This window comes from Branchiostoma belcheri, unplaced genomic scaffold (genome assembly GCF_001625305.1).
Source record: "Branchiostoma belcheri isolate BF01 breed outbred unplaced genomic scaffold, Haploidv18h27 scaffold20, whole genome shotgun sequence".
Lineage (NCBI taxonomy): Eukaryota > Metazoa > Chordata > Leptocardii > Amphioxiformes > Branchiostomatidae > Branchiostoma > Branchiostoma belcheri.
This window is the reverse complement of record NW_017803491.1, coordinates 2,629,912-2,645,971: the sequence shown is the minus strand read 5'-3', so window position 1 is coordinate 2,645,971 and position 16,060 is coordinate 2,629,912. Positions and strand designations below refer to the sequence as shown.

Genomic DNA, 16,060 nt, shown 5'->3' with positions numbered 1-16,060 from the left:
AAGTATAGGATACAAATTCAGCCACGATTGGGATTGCGTTCTCACCACAAAAGAACCACCTTATCGGCTACATATACTATAGTAACGAGAAGCAGATCTTGAGTCAGAAACTCTGAGGAAGGTGTCTGATAGACATCGAAATGGCAGCAAGATAGATAATTTGGCTCTGAAAAGAAAACTCTTGTGTCCAACATTCATGAAATGTTAGTCACATCAAAGTTGGATTCAAAAACAAATTTCTACATCTTAGGTCACTCCAATTTAATTTGTTGGATGCTGAAATATCTTCAGATCGGATATTATTAATTAAAAAAAAATCCAAGATTTCTGTATGTATAAGGTTAGCATAATTGGAGATTAGACAAATTGTACTTACCATGAAGGATAATCCTTAAAATTTATACCCCATATAAAAGCTTATGAGTGGGTATTTACCTTGAGTATTTCCTAAAAGTATGCAAATCGCTACGTGATGCAGGTTTACAGAGCTTATTCGCAAAGCATTCTGGATCTCACATCACGTCATCCTACTATTGCCAATACTGCATTTATTAAAGGTAAATGCCCGGATGAGGTGAAATATGAGGTATACACTGTAATACATAGTTTACATGACGGCCTACATGGGGAGGTTGAATGTGATTACGAATTATGCAAAATTTTCGTCCCCAATTACAAATTACGTCAAATTCTCAGAGCTGATTACGACTTAAAGTTTATGCTATGCGGCTAATACTAATTACGTCGATTTTTGGGGAGGCTGCCTACGGATTACAGAGACTAAAAAAGCCTTATGAAAAAGGGCATCTTGGAAGTATAGCACCGTACCGTGAAGATCCAATACCCCTCCTCTCAGTCCTATATTCTTGGTGCCATAGATGGGCAGCTCCTTGCTGCGCAGGTGTCCGTGCAGGGTGATCGTGGCCTGGTGTTGGAATGGATCGTCGTGGGTACCGGCCTGGAGGGTCCCTCCGTTCACAATCAGGATCTTCTCAGCTTGTAGGTGCACATCCATCTCATCGTAGAAGATCAGAGAGCCGCCTTAAGAGAATTTTTGTGACATTAGATCAGATTTAGCATGATGGTGGTGATGACAGCTTGTGTACCATCTGTTTTGTAATGGGGCTCCTTGTTTTCCCCTTACAAAATGGATGGCACCTAGGGCAGACAGCTCGTACAGAGTCTGAATTTGACTGTGACCTACATAAAATGTATACAATTATACTGATTGTATACTCATAGAGATATTTATTGCAAGGTTGCAATCACTATATAAATATGCATTAAGTCTTTGATTAATATTTTTTCACAAAATGGGAACTACAAGCATAATTTATGTCTTAATATTATGTCCTTATTTCTGGATAAGCACGGTGAGTTATTTATGACACAATAGCCAAAATGACAGAGATACATTTCTTTTAATGGATTTCAAACAAACAAATGGGACCTTTTCTCACCATCGATAAGCAGCATGCTCAGGATTGCTGTCTCAGTGTCCAGCAGTAGAGTCTGTGGCTGCTCCACGATGACAAAGTCTCCGTCCCCAGGTAAGTCCTCCCCGCCCCAGGTGAACCGTGACGACCACCTGTCCGCGTAATAAAAGTCTGCATTGTCCTACAAAGTAAAGTAGACACAAGTCTGAAAAATAGCTTTCTTACATATATAGAGTTTAAAGGCTTGCGGGCAATGCCTTAGGAGGGGAGTTGAGATTATTGCTTCATGATTGTAGTCTTTTGGATGCAGAGGATACTTGCTTTCTGTCAGTTGTATCATGATAGTGAAGATCATCTGCAGAATTTGCTGACAAAAAGAAGTGGAAGATTGCTGCCCGGAGGAACTAAGGTCTAAACATGAATCTGTCTCCTCATTTGTATAGAAATTAATAAATTTCTAACAGTTTGGTTTCAACATATCAAATATGATATTTTGGGAAACATTTGCTCTGGACAATGAGCTGCAATTCTGTAAATTGTGAAATGTTCGCTGGTCTGTAATTACATGTATATTAAATGTGAAACGTTCACTGGTCTGTAACTATATTAATTGTGAAATATTCGCTGGTCTGTAATTATATTAAATGTGAAATGTTCACTGGTCTGTAACTATATTAATTGTGAAATGTTCGCTGGTCTGTAATTATACTGTGAAATGTTCGCTGGGCTGTAATAATTATATTGTGAAATGTTCGCTGGTCTGTAATTATATAACTTGTGAAATGTTCACTAGGCTGTAATACTGTAAGTTATCAAATGTTTGCATTACTTTAAAAATTTATTTTTGAGGTGTTTGTGGTATCCTCGCTACACAGCAAATGTGTATTCAAGTTACATAGCAGTACAGAAGTGTGAACCTCCTTCTTTTCCCTTATACCACAAATAAAATATAACGACCATCAAAATATTGAATGCATTTTTCTGTACCTGTTGGGCAATTCCATACAGGCTCACTGCTGTGACCTTGCCCTGCACACTGCCCTGGTGGGCTCCTGTCACACAGGTCAGCTCTGAGGCACTGGCAGCTGTGATGTCACAGTCACTCCCTTCAATGGTCACACTGGACACATCTCTGACAGAGTGCAAAATTAAAAGAAAACAATTGTTACAACTTAATCTCAAGCCAAAGTGAATTCATTCTTCCACTGGCAATGACAAGATATAGAAGGATACCTTGTCTAATAGACTAAGTATGTTTAGTAGATTAAGTTCAATGTACATGTTCAAAATAGGAGATTTGTACCTGTACCTAAACAAAATTAAGCACTAGCTATAGTGAACACCATTATCTATTTTTACACTAAAAATGTAAATTTCATCTCAAATGACAATTCTTATACTTCAGCACTTCAAAATCAGGACAACTTTTGAATACTCTAACTTGTATCGCCTTCTTCTACAAATCCACCTATGATTAAAGAAGGTGCTGATGACGGCTTAGTTGAAAAATGTTTACAAAGCGCTGAACTTGCTCTTGTACATAGGAAACTCTGCCACATGAGCACACATCTGAAGATGGTTACCCCAGGTTACTGCCACTGATGGTGAGGGTAGTTCCTCCTGCCGTGCCACCCAGGCTGGGGGAGACTGAGTCAATCACAGGGGTCATGGCGCTGTCGTAGGTGAACGCAGCAGGCAGTGACTCGGTGACGCCATTGTCCTCAACTTCAACATCGCAGGCAACCTGACCTGATGAAGCACCTGGAATCAACGACAGTGGTTATCATCTTAACAATGTATTCAACATCATCAACAAAGTGCAGATGTGTCTTTGTAGACCCTACTCAGCAAATGTAGATTGAAGGAAACAGTTTATTTAATATTTATTTACATGTATTCACTAAATCTTCAGACAGCTGGGTGGCCCATTCAATTTTGTCAAATTGATTTTCAATGGGGCCCAGACTACAGAAACAATCAAATCATCAACATACCAAAGAAACTAAACTTAAAACAAAATTTAACATAAATAAACAAAGGGTTGTGAGCCAAGTGAACGCAAGTATCCAAAGTATACATAAACGAAAAGATGTGTAGTTACATGAAATCATATATAAAAGCCAATGTAAACAATTAAAAATTTCTGCCATATAAATGAGAATTGTACGAACTGACCTGTCAGTGACGGACAGGTTCAGTTGTCTCCGCATCCCTCTAGGTCAGCCTTCAGTGGAATGACATAAGGTGTAGTGGGCCTGACCACCCCCATTTCTCACTTGGTAGCTCCCAGAATAAACTCCCATGATTCCTTGCTGCGCATGCGCACTGGTCAGTCTTCTGTTTGTAGAGGCTCCTGGCCGAAGTGTACTCGGGAGGGCTTCATCCACCAGACTTCTAGGATGATCTGACAGGGAGGGAGGCTGACCTAGAGGGATGCGGAGACAACTGAACCTGTCCATCACTGACAGGTCAGTTCGTACAATTCTCATTTGTCTCCGCATTCCCTCGTATGTCAGCCTTCAGTGGAATGACATAAGGTGCCTTTGTAGCCTGAGGCCAGGAGACTTCGCCCAAAGCTGTTGCTCACCACAGGCTTCTTGTAGAATCTCTCCCACGTACTGCAAGACGACCAATTGGCTGTTCTCATGATGTCTTTGGTAGATACTCCCTGCAGTTGGGCTGCTGAAGTAGACGCACTGCGTGTCGAGTGTCCTGTGAATTGACGTGTGTCTATTCCTGCTTCCTTTAAGACGCTCTTCAGCCATCTAGCTATAGTTGCTGACGTAACTGCCTGGTGCGGTTCCACCAGGGCACGAAACAAAAAACTATCACATAACCTAAAACTCCGAGTTCTTGATAAATACACTTTCAAATATCGAACTGGGCACAATCTACGGTCCTCTTCAAACTTGGGCACAATGATCTCCTGAATCACACTGCCCGGACGAGAAGTCTTTGTCAGCTTCTCTACTCGGAAACAAACTCCTTCTGGAATTCTTCGTTTCAGCTTTACGTCCAGGAACGAAAGTGTCTGCTCCCTTCCTGCTGATACCAGTGCCACTAACATAGCCAGCTTCAGTGTTAGCTGACGAAGAGATAAGGAGTTGGCCGGGGACCAGCGGCGCAAGAAGTCCAACACTTGCCTGACATCCCAAGTGAACGAATACTTGGGTAAAGGAGGTCGCAATTCAAAACAGACCTTTCATAAACCTGCGCATCAAAGGATGTTCTCCTAGCGGACGACCTTCCAGGGGAAGATGTGTGGACGAGATGGCTGATCTGTACACGTTCACTGTGCGGTACTGGAGCCCTCTCTCGTGTTGAGATAACAGGAACTCTAACACTTGACTCAGAGGAGCACAAACGGGATCAAGATCCCGTCTACGGCACCAGCTACTCCACTTGTCCCAGGCCGAGGAATATTGACGCTGTGTTCCTGCCCTCCATGATGCCAGTAGAATTCGGCTAACCTTTGTCGAAAAGCCGTACACCGCATGTTGTCTCCGCAAACATGCCATGCGGCTAGTTGCAGTTTGCTGCCCTCTGGGTGCGGCAGCCCGGACTCTACCTGGATCAGGAGATGCTCGTGCTGGGGTAGGAGGACTGGTTCTTCCACCACCATTTCTAGTAGAACGGGATACCATACCGCAGTGTCCCACACTGGTGCTATCAGGATTAGCTGAGCTCTGTCCTCCCGCACTTTCTGCAGTGTTGGCGGGATCAGCTTGAAGGGGGGAAATGCGTACGCTAGTTCCCACTCGTTCCACCGTAGTGTGAAGGCGTCTGTTCCCATGGCTTCCGCTTCTGGATGCCACGACACGTACTGCTCCAGTTGTCGGTTGGTTCTGCTGGCGAACAGATCCACCCCCTGACTGAGTAGTGGAAACGTTGCCTGAAGGCTCAGGAACGTATTCCGTTCCAGAGACCACTCCGTTGCTACGGAAAAATGTCGAGAGCAAAAATCTGCTCGAATGTTCTCCCTGCCTGCGATGTGTTTCGCTGATAGAGACAGGTTCCTGTCGGCGCACCACTGCCAAAGATCCAGCGTGGCGTTCAGTAGAGCGAGCGACCGTGTGCCGCCCAGCCTGTTCAGGTATGCCACCACAGTAGAGTTGTCCGAGTGAACTCTCACGTGACCATTCTCGATGTCCTTGCAGAAGGCGCGTACTGTCATCGACGCTGCCTGAAGTTCTAGGACGTTGATGTGAGCTCTGCTCTCTCTCTCTGTCCAACGGCCTCCGGTGTGGACGCCATTGCAGAAGCCGCCCCAACCTGTACCTGACGCATCCGATTCCACCTCCAAGTCCGCTGAGGGAGCGAGAATCGGTCGGCTGTTCGCGTTGGCCAACTGGTCTCTCCACCAGACCAGATCCGTGCGGGCGGCTGCTGTCAAAGAGACTTGACCTTCCCAGTGACCTCTTGACGTTCGCAGAGCTCTGATAAGCAGACGCTGAAGATTCCGGAAGTGAAGTGGAGCGTGCCAGACCGACGGTGCTGTGGCTTGTAGCTTCCCGATGATCCCTGCAAGATCTCTTGCTGACACCGGGCAATCTGTTGACAGAAGTGTGTCCGCCATCTGCTGTAGAGCTGACACCTTGTCCTCGGGAAGGTACATCACCATCAGTGTTGAATCGATGCCTGAGCCGAGGAAGGTGATACGCTGAGTCGGTTCCAGTACCGACTTGGATAAGTTGGGCACGAATCCCATACTGGAGATCAGATCGATGGCTGCTTGAAGCACCTTCCGACACATCTCTCTTGAGTGAGCGATCACTAGAATATCGTCCAGATACACTACCAGACGAAACCCTCGCCGACGCAGAAGTGCGATGGGTACCTTCATCACTTTGGTGAAGACACGAGGTGCGGTGGCGATGCCGAAGGGTAGGCACTGAAACTGGTAGAATCTTCCTCTCCAGTGAAACGTCAGATACTTGCGATCGTCTTTGTGAACTGGGATGGTAAAGTATGCGTCTGTCAGGTCTAGTTTGGCCATGTAATCCCCTGGCCGCACTAGATGTTTGATGAGGCGAAGACTCTCCATCTTGAAGCGTTGCTTGTGAAGAAACTTGTTTAAGGGTTTCAAATTGATGACCGGTCGAAGACCCCCTGTCTTCTTGGGTACTGTGAACAAAGTTGAAACAAACTGTGTGTGATGGTAGGGAACTTCTGTAACTGCTCCCTTGGTGAGTAAGGTTCTTACCTCCTCGTCTATGACTGCCGCTTGTGCGTCGTCTCTCGGTCGGGACAGTGGAAGACGTCCCTGAATTGGCGGCGTTGTCGCAAACTCCAACTTGTACCCCTGTACACATTGAAGGATCCATGGATCCGTAGTCACCTGCTGCCACTGATGAAGGAAGTGGGCTAACCTGCCGGCATGAGGCAGCGGAGACGGATGAGGTACACTTTGCAGTTCGGTCGAACGCCGGGCCCCGCTCTCTGTAGTAGATGGGGTGCTTACTTCTTCTGTTGTCGCTTCCCGTCCCCCGCCGGCTTGGAGCGAAAGGACCGGGATGAGTTGTAGTAAGATGGACGTGACTGGTAGCTGCTGCCTGCATAGCTGTAGTTGGTTCTGGGAAAGTAACGTGTGTTCCTTCCCCTGTTACCGCCTGAACCGGCACCGCCGCCTCGACGGAAGTTCTGGGATGACCCTGAAGCCTTGTTGGTCGACCCCTCCTTCTGCAGCAGCCCGGAGACGGCCTTGTCCTCTGAAGCCATCTCTTTAGCCTTAGAGCCCAGATCTGGTGGAAACAGGTACTGGGGATCATCTGAAGGCTTCTTGAAGATGTCTCTGAACTTCTTCTGAGAAGACTCGGACACAAAGGAACGTCGGGTGAATGACAACTGTGAATTCACTGATCCCAGAAGTGCCATGGCTGAACTAGCACAATCATTCATTGTCACTTGAAACTCTTCAAAACTATCCTTGTCACAACGTTGAATGAGTTGCCAAAGATTCATTAAAGGGCAAGCCACTTGTACAAGATTAGATTGTACCCCTTTCAATGCTTTATCGTGAGAAACGATCACCTCACCCTGCTTTTTGTCGTTTTCGATGACAGCACGGGACAAGAAATCGTTCAGGACCGGTGCCACCATGACGTCCGGCTTGTTGTCTGGCCAGTCATGCATCTTCTGCCAGCTCTCTAGAGCCTCTCCCCTGCACTGGTTCTCGTGCTTGAAGTACTTCTCGGAGAACCGAATGACAATATCATCGGCCTCCCAGGGCTCCTTGGCCTTGTTGGCTGTCGGGTCAAACGGCTCTAGGGCGCTGAAGTCATCGCCGCCATCGTCGGATGACGCGCTGTCGTCGGGAAAGGTGCTGCCGCCCCCTCCCCTTCTTCCGGCTGAGCTGTGAAGCGCTGCCGCTTCTCTGCAACCGGTCCCCCGCCAGTCGAAGCTCGCCGCTTCCTCGAGGGTTCTGAAGACGTCAGTTGGTTGACCAGCAGTTCTTGAAGTCCGTCCAGCTTATCTGAAAGCAAAGAGAAATTCTGCTCTAAGGCAGATATACGTACGGCACTGCTGTCACCATTCTTCTCTTGAGTCTCCAAAAGACTTCTTCCTCGCTCTTCTTCTCGAGTTGAGAGTCGACACGTGTGCCTTTCTCTCCCTCATGAAGTTCTTCAGACTCGATTCCGCCCGCCGTGGAGTCCACGTCGTCGCCCGGGGCCGTAACAGGCCGCAACTTGGGCGGCTGTGAATGTTGTGAAGAACTATCATGGCCGCCCCCAGGTGGGGAGGGGGGCGCCATGTGCTCGGTTCTGGACGCCGTCCTCTTGCGGCTGGCGTGCCTCGAGGAGGAGCGCGCGCGCTCCTCCCGCTCTTCGGGAGCTCTTGAACTCTTGCGTCGTCTGTCCTCGCGCTTCGAGCCCATTTTACCAAGAGAAAAACACCGGGGGTGTGTTGCCAGAGGCTCAAAAAATAAAGACTGACCAGTGCGCATGCGCAGCAAGGAATCATGGGAGTTTATTCTGGGAGCTACCAAGTGAGAAATGGGGGTGGTCAGGCCCACTACACCTTATGTCATTCCACTGAAGGCTGACATACGAGGGAATGCGGAGACAACTCATATCCATTGAGTATAATAAGTACTTCGAACCCATGATTTTAAGTTTACTCCAATGCAAGATTAGGAAGATAACAACATGGTGTCAGAAGTGGGATTTCCTTACATGGAAGGGGGTGTTTGTTATCATTACTATGTACTACACATGTATCATGTTTAATTCTGCAATGACATCCAGCCTTGTTAAGCTTGTGTTTGTAGCACCTAATGTCAAATATTTTAAAGACGTTTTTCGAGATTCTCTTCCAAAACATCAAATAAGGGATATGGAGTTTCATAATGACGTTTTCACAGCGACACTAACCGTTATATGCTGGTAGTGTACACTCTAGCTCCAAGGGCTCAGTATTGGTGACTGGGCAGGACACGCCACACACTGTAGCAACAGTGCTGGCAGAGAAACCACTGCCACCCAGAGTAAGGGTCAGGCCTCCTCCAAAGCTTCCTGTAACAAAAAGAGGAAGTTGTAAGACACATTAACCTGACAGTACTCTTAGAGAACCAAGCTGGACCAAAACAGCATAGCTTAGATCTTTACTGTATCCAGCATCGCCAAAAGAACAGTTACTCAAGCAACTGGATATGATTTTGGAAACGGTCAGACGTTTCAGGTAGCATCCACTACCTTCCGTCAATGACACTAAGAGACTGCAGGAGGGGGACTGCAACTATTGATTGATATGCAAATATGTATCCAGTATCCCTTGTATGTCTTGCAACATATATATTGTTTTTTTTTGCATGTAGGAATTACAACTGTCTTGCAGTTTAAAACGAAGTTTATGTTACTGTTAGTAGCATTCAGTGGTGGACAATCATTTGAAAGATTCCTGAATTTCTAGATCTATTCCAAAAAGTTATTGAGGATGTGAGAGGATGCATGAACTTAAGACCTTCAAGCTATAAAGAATTGGGAGAGGAAGGGAGGGAAAGAGTCAAGAACAATCAAGCAAGATGCTTGTTAATATGATGACTTTAGTGAGTGCGTGAATGAATAATGTTGGTACCTGTAGGTGGATCTACACTCTCCAACGACATCTGAGACATGAACGTGGTAGATGAAACTGCGAGCCCCATCCCTGCCACATTCACACTCACAGGATAGCTGCCTGCCACCATGTCCCCAAGGGTACAGGTGAGTGCTGTGCTTGAAACAGAGCTCAGCGGACAAGGGACAGCACCGACAGTGACGGAAACACCGTAAGATGAATTTCTTCTCCTTCTCGTTGAGCCGCTGGTGAACCTAGATCCAGTGATGGTGACCGTGTCACCACTGGTGCCCTGGGACGGGGAGATGCCGTCGACAACAGGCGTCCTGTCTGCTGCGTAGGTGAAGTCTAGCGAAGGATACGTCTGTCCATTGGAGACTACAGACACCTGGACAGTGTGGTCTCCATCTTGGGTTGCTGGAAGGGCATAGAGAGACAGAATGGTGAATACATGTAATTTACTGTGTCCTGCAATTGTTGAGATGTTCTGTAGGAGCAGTCTTAGAAAATAGAGTATTTCTGTCCTTGGTGCTGAACGCCATCAACACAGTGTATAGCCAACATGCTTTTTGTTAAATATAATCTACACAAATATTAATGGCATATTTCTAGCACAGAACATCTTTGAAACCCTGTCCTTGGTACTGATCATTTTCCACAATAACACAATCCTAAGAAACAGTTAATTTCCAATGACAAAAAAGTACTAATTCCTGCATTTTCAGTGTCTGATATTACTATATTCAAATAGCAAAATCACAGCGAGATATGCAGCACAACATTTTTCTAGCACAACACTGGAGTCCTCATAACTGATTCTAAGTGCCTCCTTTTATGCTAGAATAACTGCTGGAATTAGATTCAACACTGCATGATTGTAAAGACGTATATTACAGTTACATGTAGCACTGGAGTCCGGAATTAATCTTGAGGCTGTTAAACCAGTTAACAAACACTGAAACAGCTGCTTGATGTCTTACCTGCAGGAGTAGCACATGAAATGCTGGTTGCTGTGAGCTCAGTGATCTCACAATCGCCTGCGTCTCCCATGGAAATGGTTGTGTCGTCTGCAAAGCCATTCCCAGAGATTGTGACGACGGTGCCACCTGTTACAGGTAAAAAGTGTGTTACCTGTCGCATTTGTTTGTTTGTTTGTTTAGGATCTCCATTAGTGTGAATTTAACACTACTCTTCCTGGAGTCCGTAGTGAGTAATCAGATATTTAAGTATTTGGACCATCGCACACCGGGGCACGCCCCTACTCTTTTTCGAAAGGTGTGGTAGGTTCTTTAACGTGCATGGGTTGTGGCTCTCCCCAAGCACGGTCCTCCTTTAAACGTCCTATCCGAGGGATGTCCCTAACCAAAGCTAGGTTGCCTTTCCCAAGGGCACAAGATTGGTGACAAGGTAGAATTCCAACCATACACCTCTTGGTTCAAGGCTGAATCAAAACACGTCACACGGCCCCACATATATAGGCATAGATTAATAGAGGCACAGTTCTACAAACCTGCCATGCTGCCAGAGGATGGTGAGACACTGTCGGCCTGTGCCAGGCTGTCCACGGTGAGGGATGACGTAGCAGCGCCAAGAGCATTGACCACGCTCACGTCGTTACTGCCGACATGGAGGGGTCCAGTCGTGCAGGAAATGGAGCTGTCAGTCACCGCAGTGACCTCGCAGGGTGTGCCTCCAATCTCCACGGTGACAGCATCCGAATCTGTTCCGAACAGGGCTCCAGTGATGGTAAAGTCGGTGGAGGCTCCAGATGCAGTGGTCGGCTCGATACTCACAGCTCTCGGTGTTGCAGAATCCTTGAAAGAAAAAAAAAAACCTCATCATTGTAGTGATGTTTTATAGTACACTTTTCCCATGGCTGACATTATGTGCTGTTGTAACACTTAGATATATCTTTAAGGTTGTGCGAGTTAAGGGCACAGGAGGAACTAAGGTGCTAATCAAGGTAAAGTAAGAGTTAAGATATCATTATGACCTACTTGTGGAATTCAGTCCTTTAACTGCAACTTGTAGTGTAAAGTTTCAGATGTTCAAGTGTCCAGCTACCCCCCTCTCCAGTTCCTACACTTACCCTGTGGCTGAACTGACAGGTGCCATCGCAGGTTGCGCCCAGAGAGTTTCCGTTCACCACCTGGGTCACCACCACGTCCCTGGTCAGAGCCGACGCCGGCTGAGTCGTGCAGATAATCTCGTTGTACGTCACGGACTGGATGACACATCCGGACGATCCAATCCTGACTGTCGTACCGTCAGCCCCTGCGGTGAACCCTGAACCAGAAATCGTGACGGTTGTACCTCCTTCAGTAGAGCCCTGCTCAGGCGACACAGATGTAATGGCCGGCAAGAGAACGAATGTGTCAGAGGTTGTTACAATGGCAGAACCACGGTTCTTGGCATTCACGGACACGAATTGGGGCATCCCCACGGGCATGTCATTGCCCGGGGTAACCCGACAGGTTAGAGTGGAGGCTGACGCAGTCTCGATCTCACAGGGGTGGTCCCCAATCATCACCACGTTCTCGCAAGCCTCAGTGCTGAAGCCTCTGCCCTGGAAGGTGAGGAGGGTCCCAGCGGTGCCCTGCGTAACGCTGCCGGAGGCCTCCGCAGTCATGCAGTTACGGAAGCTGAAGCTGTAGACGGCGCCTTCAGGTGCCTCAGGTGGGTCTCCGGGGCAGGGCAGCAGGGGATCTGTCCCACCAGGACAGGACCCTGGAAAGGTTAACACACATCAGGCTCAGTAAACTTTATACTTATACTAGTTATAGTAAAAGAAAAGTAATTCACTTTATGTTCACAGTAGCAGAATTTCATGGTCTTAGAAAAACGGACACAGAACTATATATTCATGGTGGCAATTGGTGCAGGAAAAGAAAGTCCAGGAATTAGTTTAATCTAGGATCAAAATCTTGACACCTGGCATGATTGAAAAGGATTCTTAATTACCACTTGGATCCTGTGCTCCATTTCTCCTTCGTCTTGAAGATCTTGGGATTTGATTGGCCTCCTTTCCATGCACCGTCACTGACAAGGCTTTGCCGACATCTTCTGCAGCAACAACCCGAACCTTCCCCAGCATTTTGATATTACACTCCGCATCCACACATCCACTGGTGTAGTAGGAGGTTCCCACAGTCTTAAAGGACTGCTGGAAGGCACCTGAGAAAGGAAGCAAACTTTCCATAATGAAATTGTCACCCAGATAGATACACTACCAAAAATGTTTCTTCTTATTTTCTTATGTTGAGAATTATTTTCTTATCAAGGGGAAGTTCAAGAAAATTCAAGAAACATTCTTCAAAGTTTTTGTTTGTTGATTCTTACGCAAACAATTTTATTCTTCTTTCTTTTAAGAAAAGAAAATATTTCTAGTGTCATGCTCACCAACAAGAATCTTAAAAATTTTAAGAAAGTTTAAGCAAGATGATTCTTATTTTTTTCATACTGTTAAAAAGATACAAGGATTATTTTCTCAACTTTCTTGTTTTTCCTTATCTACAAAGTTTGAGCAAGATGATGTACCACTTAAGATCACTTAAAACAGAGTTAAGAAATGATAATCAAGGAATATTTTGCACAAGATGACATGAAGGTACATACTTATTTAGTATAGTCACTTACATATACTAGAGAATCTACTACATTGGTTGACAAAAAAGTTATTTCTTGTAAAAGAACGACCAAAACTGACCTGAACTTGTCTGTTCCCCGCTGCTAAAGCCAGCCTGCTCCTCCCCAGTAGAGTCAGTTGTTTGGTGGATGCCGTATGCAGCACCAGACCCACTGGACGCCCACCTCCAGACTACCGTATCACCAACTGTGACAGTCAGATCAGCAGGCTCCCAAGCATAGCCAGCTCCATACTCTGCAAAATACAAAGATACTTGATCAAAGTGGCAACTTTTGTAGGCTTAATTGTATTTAGAGCTGTTTTTAGTCCTTGTCAATTGCACAAATGAGACTATGTGCAGCAGAAGCTAATTCTAACCCTCTCAGGCCAATATGAGACAGGCATAGTTCTTGATACAGTGGTTTTGTAGTTACAAACTGTAGAGTTGTTGACTTACATGTATACATAGAATCTAAAAGTTCTGGGTTTGCATCCCTAGCCGAGTATAATACTTCTCTTATTTGGTTGGTCATTGGTCCTCATCTTCAGTGAGTCAAGCTTGCTTCAAGCATTGGTGTTTCTGATTAAGGGGAATTTGCTATCCCAGTACCCAGGACTTAGTTCGGTTAGTGGTCTCTCGGCCTTGCAAATTTATAAAAGTCTATCTCCCCACAACCTCTTGTGGTTTGTGTCTTACCTGGATGTGATCCATCGTTGGTGACAGTATGGCTCGTAGCAGTGCTTCCTGTCCTGCATGTTATCCTGCTGTCAGAACTGGTCTCAACCTGTGGAAACCAGTTTAGAACTAGTCAGAACCTCTCAAAACCAGTAAATTTTTGAACCCCTGAACTTCATTTCCTGTCACTCCCATCTGCAGTCACACCATAATCATCCCCGATTCCTGCCACTCTACTGTATTCAAATAATTAACTACGGACACACAAGCATACAGACAAACAAAACCTTCATATCAGAGTACAAAAAAATCTTGCTCACCTCACAGCCAATTTCACCAAACATGACCTCGTTGTTTGCTGCCTCCTCACTGAACCCGTTCCCTTCAAGGGTCACCAAGGTGCCTCCATACAGCGAGCCCTCTGACACGTCCATTCCAGTCACTTTCAGTGTCACACTGATGCTGGCAAATCTAAACCTGGGAATACAGAATCATGAAGTTAACAGGGTCATTTCTAAAGATTTTCCTCTTGTCTTAAGAATTCCGGAATATACATGTGTACATATTTTGTGACTACAACCATGTCCTGATGAAAAAAAAAGAATTGTCAGTACATTGTGCTTAGCTGATAATGACTGTTATGATGGCCAATCATGACAAAGGTAGATTTAAAATTTACTGACTAAAAAAAGAAGATTGTCTTCTGCATTCCCTTGGTTACCAGTAGGTGAAGTGAGAATGACAATAGGTAAAGTGAGCTTGACTGTCTCCATGTAGTCTCTAGTTAGTATCCCCAAATTTAAAGATTTTCATGTCCGTACCTGTTAGCAGACCTCTTCCTTGAACTTTCCTGAACCATTGCGTAGCCACTGCCAGGCACAAACAGGAGGATGTTACACTCTCCTGGGCTGAGGGAGGGCAGGGTAGCTGTCACACCGCCACTCTCTGTAACACTGGCTGCAAGGGAAAACAAAAAACGCGAAGTTTGACCATCAATTATTTGGCTACAAACCACAAAAGGATATATTTAGTAGTTTTCTATGCCCAGAGCATGCAAATTAGTTACAATTTGAATATAGAGATAATAATCACAATGCACAAGTGCCAATGGTTCAAGCACAAGAATACCCATCAGAATCTACTTCTGGGCAGCAGAGAAAAAGAAGTGTGAATGAATCAATCTAGAGTTGGATTTCTTACCTTCCAGAGACACAGTTTCACTGTCACAGTCCAGAGTCAGTGCTGGTGAATCTCCAAACCTGTGCCTTCCACAGTCAAGGTATCTCCACCTGAACGGCAAGGGCGTATCATAACTCACCAAATATCCAATACATTTAGGATCCGATGAATCTTCTAAATATACATGTAAACATTGTTTCAGTCAAGAAATCAGAGATTCCACAGGGCGTATACAATGCATGATGGTATTATTGATAAATATAATTATATTTCAACTTCTTCATTGTTAGACATAGCCTCCTTACCAGCCACTGTGATGTCTTCAGGCGTGTAGCTGGAAATGACAGGAGTCAGAGCCTCGTTGTACGTGAACTGGGTAGGACTAGTCAGTACATCATCGTCTGGCCCACTGACAGTGACATCCACAGCACCTGCAGAGGACTACAGGCAACAAATACATTTATATGTAAGCCCTTACTTTAGAAGGCCTTTCCTGTTTTCCCTAACTCTGTCAGGACTCAAAATACTTTTCGACTTCAAATTTTTTGCACTAAAGTTCACCTGCACCACTGATTGAGGGTTGCTAGTTTCCCGAATTCCCCAAATGCTGACTTCTAATTCCTGCCAGACTCTGAGATCTTCAAGTTGACCCTATTTCCTGTGTTTGGCCTTTTGTTTTTCTGTCATTCTGCCTGTCAATCCTCCACCACCCACATGGTCACAAACAAACACACAAACCCACACACAGCCCACCCAAAACAATATTTCCGTTCCCAGAAGTAACAAAACTATAAGGTTTTCTCACCCCAGCTGGCACAGTGCAGACGATCTCGGAGCTGGTACGGGATACAATGGCGCAATCGTTTTCGCCGACTCTGGGGGTGTCGTCATCAGCAAAGCCATTTCCTGAGATAGTCAAGTCAACACCACCTAATGGGAGAATCACAAGAATGTCAGACAAGCTCATGAAACAACAGGAAAAAGTTTTCTAACAAAACATCAAACAGATACACATATGCCCACACAATCTTACCCAAATACACATACATGTATAACGTTACATGTACATGAGACACACACATACAATTT

General features: G+C 45.5%; 1 protein-coding gene across 2 annotated transcripts in view; it reads right to left on the bottom strand.

Moving 5' to 3' along the window:
• LOC109469197 (fibrocystin-L-like) overlaps positions 1-15,395 on the bottom strand; it is a 40,488-nt gene extending 25,093 nt beyond the window's left edge. For both annotated transcript variants that reach the window (XM_019767638.1, XM_019767636.1), the window contains exons 1-16: positions 15,277-15,395; positions 14,993-15,081; positions 14,614-14,749; positions 14,113-14,269; positions 13,814-13,901; positions 13,198-13,371; positions 12,453-12,665; positions 11,581-12,218; positions 11,002-11,305; positions 10,472-10,597; positions 9,510-9,908; positions 8,807-8,947; positions 3,020-3,197; positions 2,424-2,568; positions 1,461-1,617; positions 829-1,041 (exon numbers count right to left, since the gene is read on the bottom strand). In XM_019767638.1, coding sequence (XP_019623197.1) covers positions 829-1,041; positions 1,461-1,617; positions 2,424-2,568; positions 3,020-3,197; positions 8,807-8,947; positions 9,510-9,908; positions 10,472-10,597; positions 11,002-11,305; positions 11,581-12,218; positions 12,453-12,665; positions 13,198-13,371; positions 13,814-13,901; positions 14,113-14,269; positions 14,614-14,651 — 2,971 coding nt within the window. In that variant the 5' untranslated portion in view covers positions 14,652-14,749; positions 14,993-15,081; positions 15,277-15,395. The remainder of the gene's footprint in view (positions 1-828; positions 1,042-1,460; positions 1,618-2,423; positions 2,569-3,019; positions 3,198-8,806; positions 8,948-9,509; positions 9,909-10,471; positions 10,598-11,001; positions 11,306-11,580; positions 12,219-12,452; positions 12,666-13,197; positions 13,372-13,813; positions 13,902-14,112; positions 14,270-14,613; positions 14,750-14,992; positions 15,082-15,276) is intronic.
• Between the last annotated feature and the right edge of the window lie 665 nt (positions 15,396-16,060).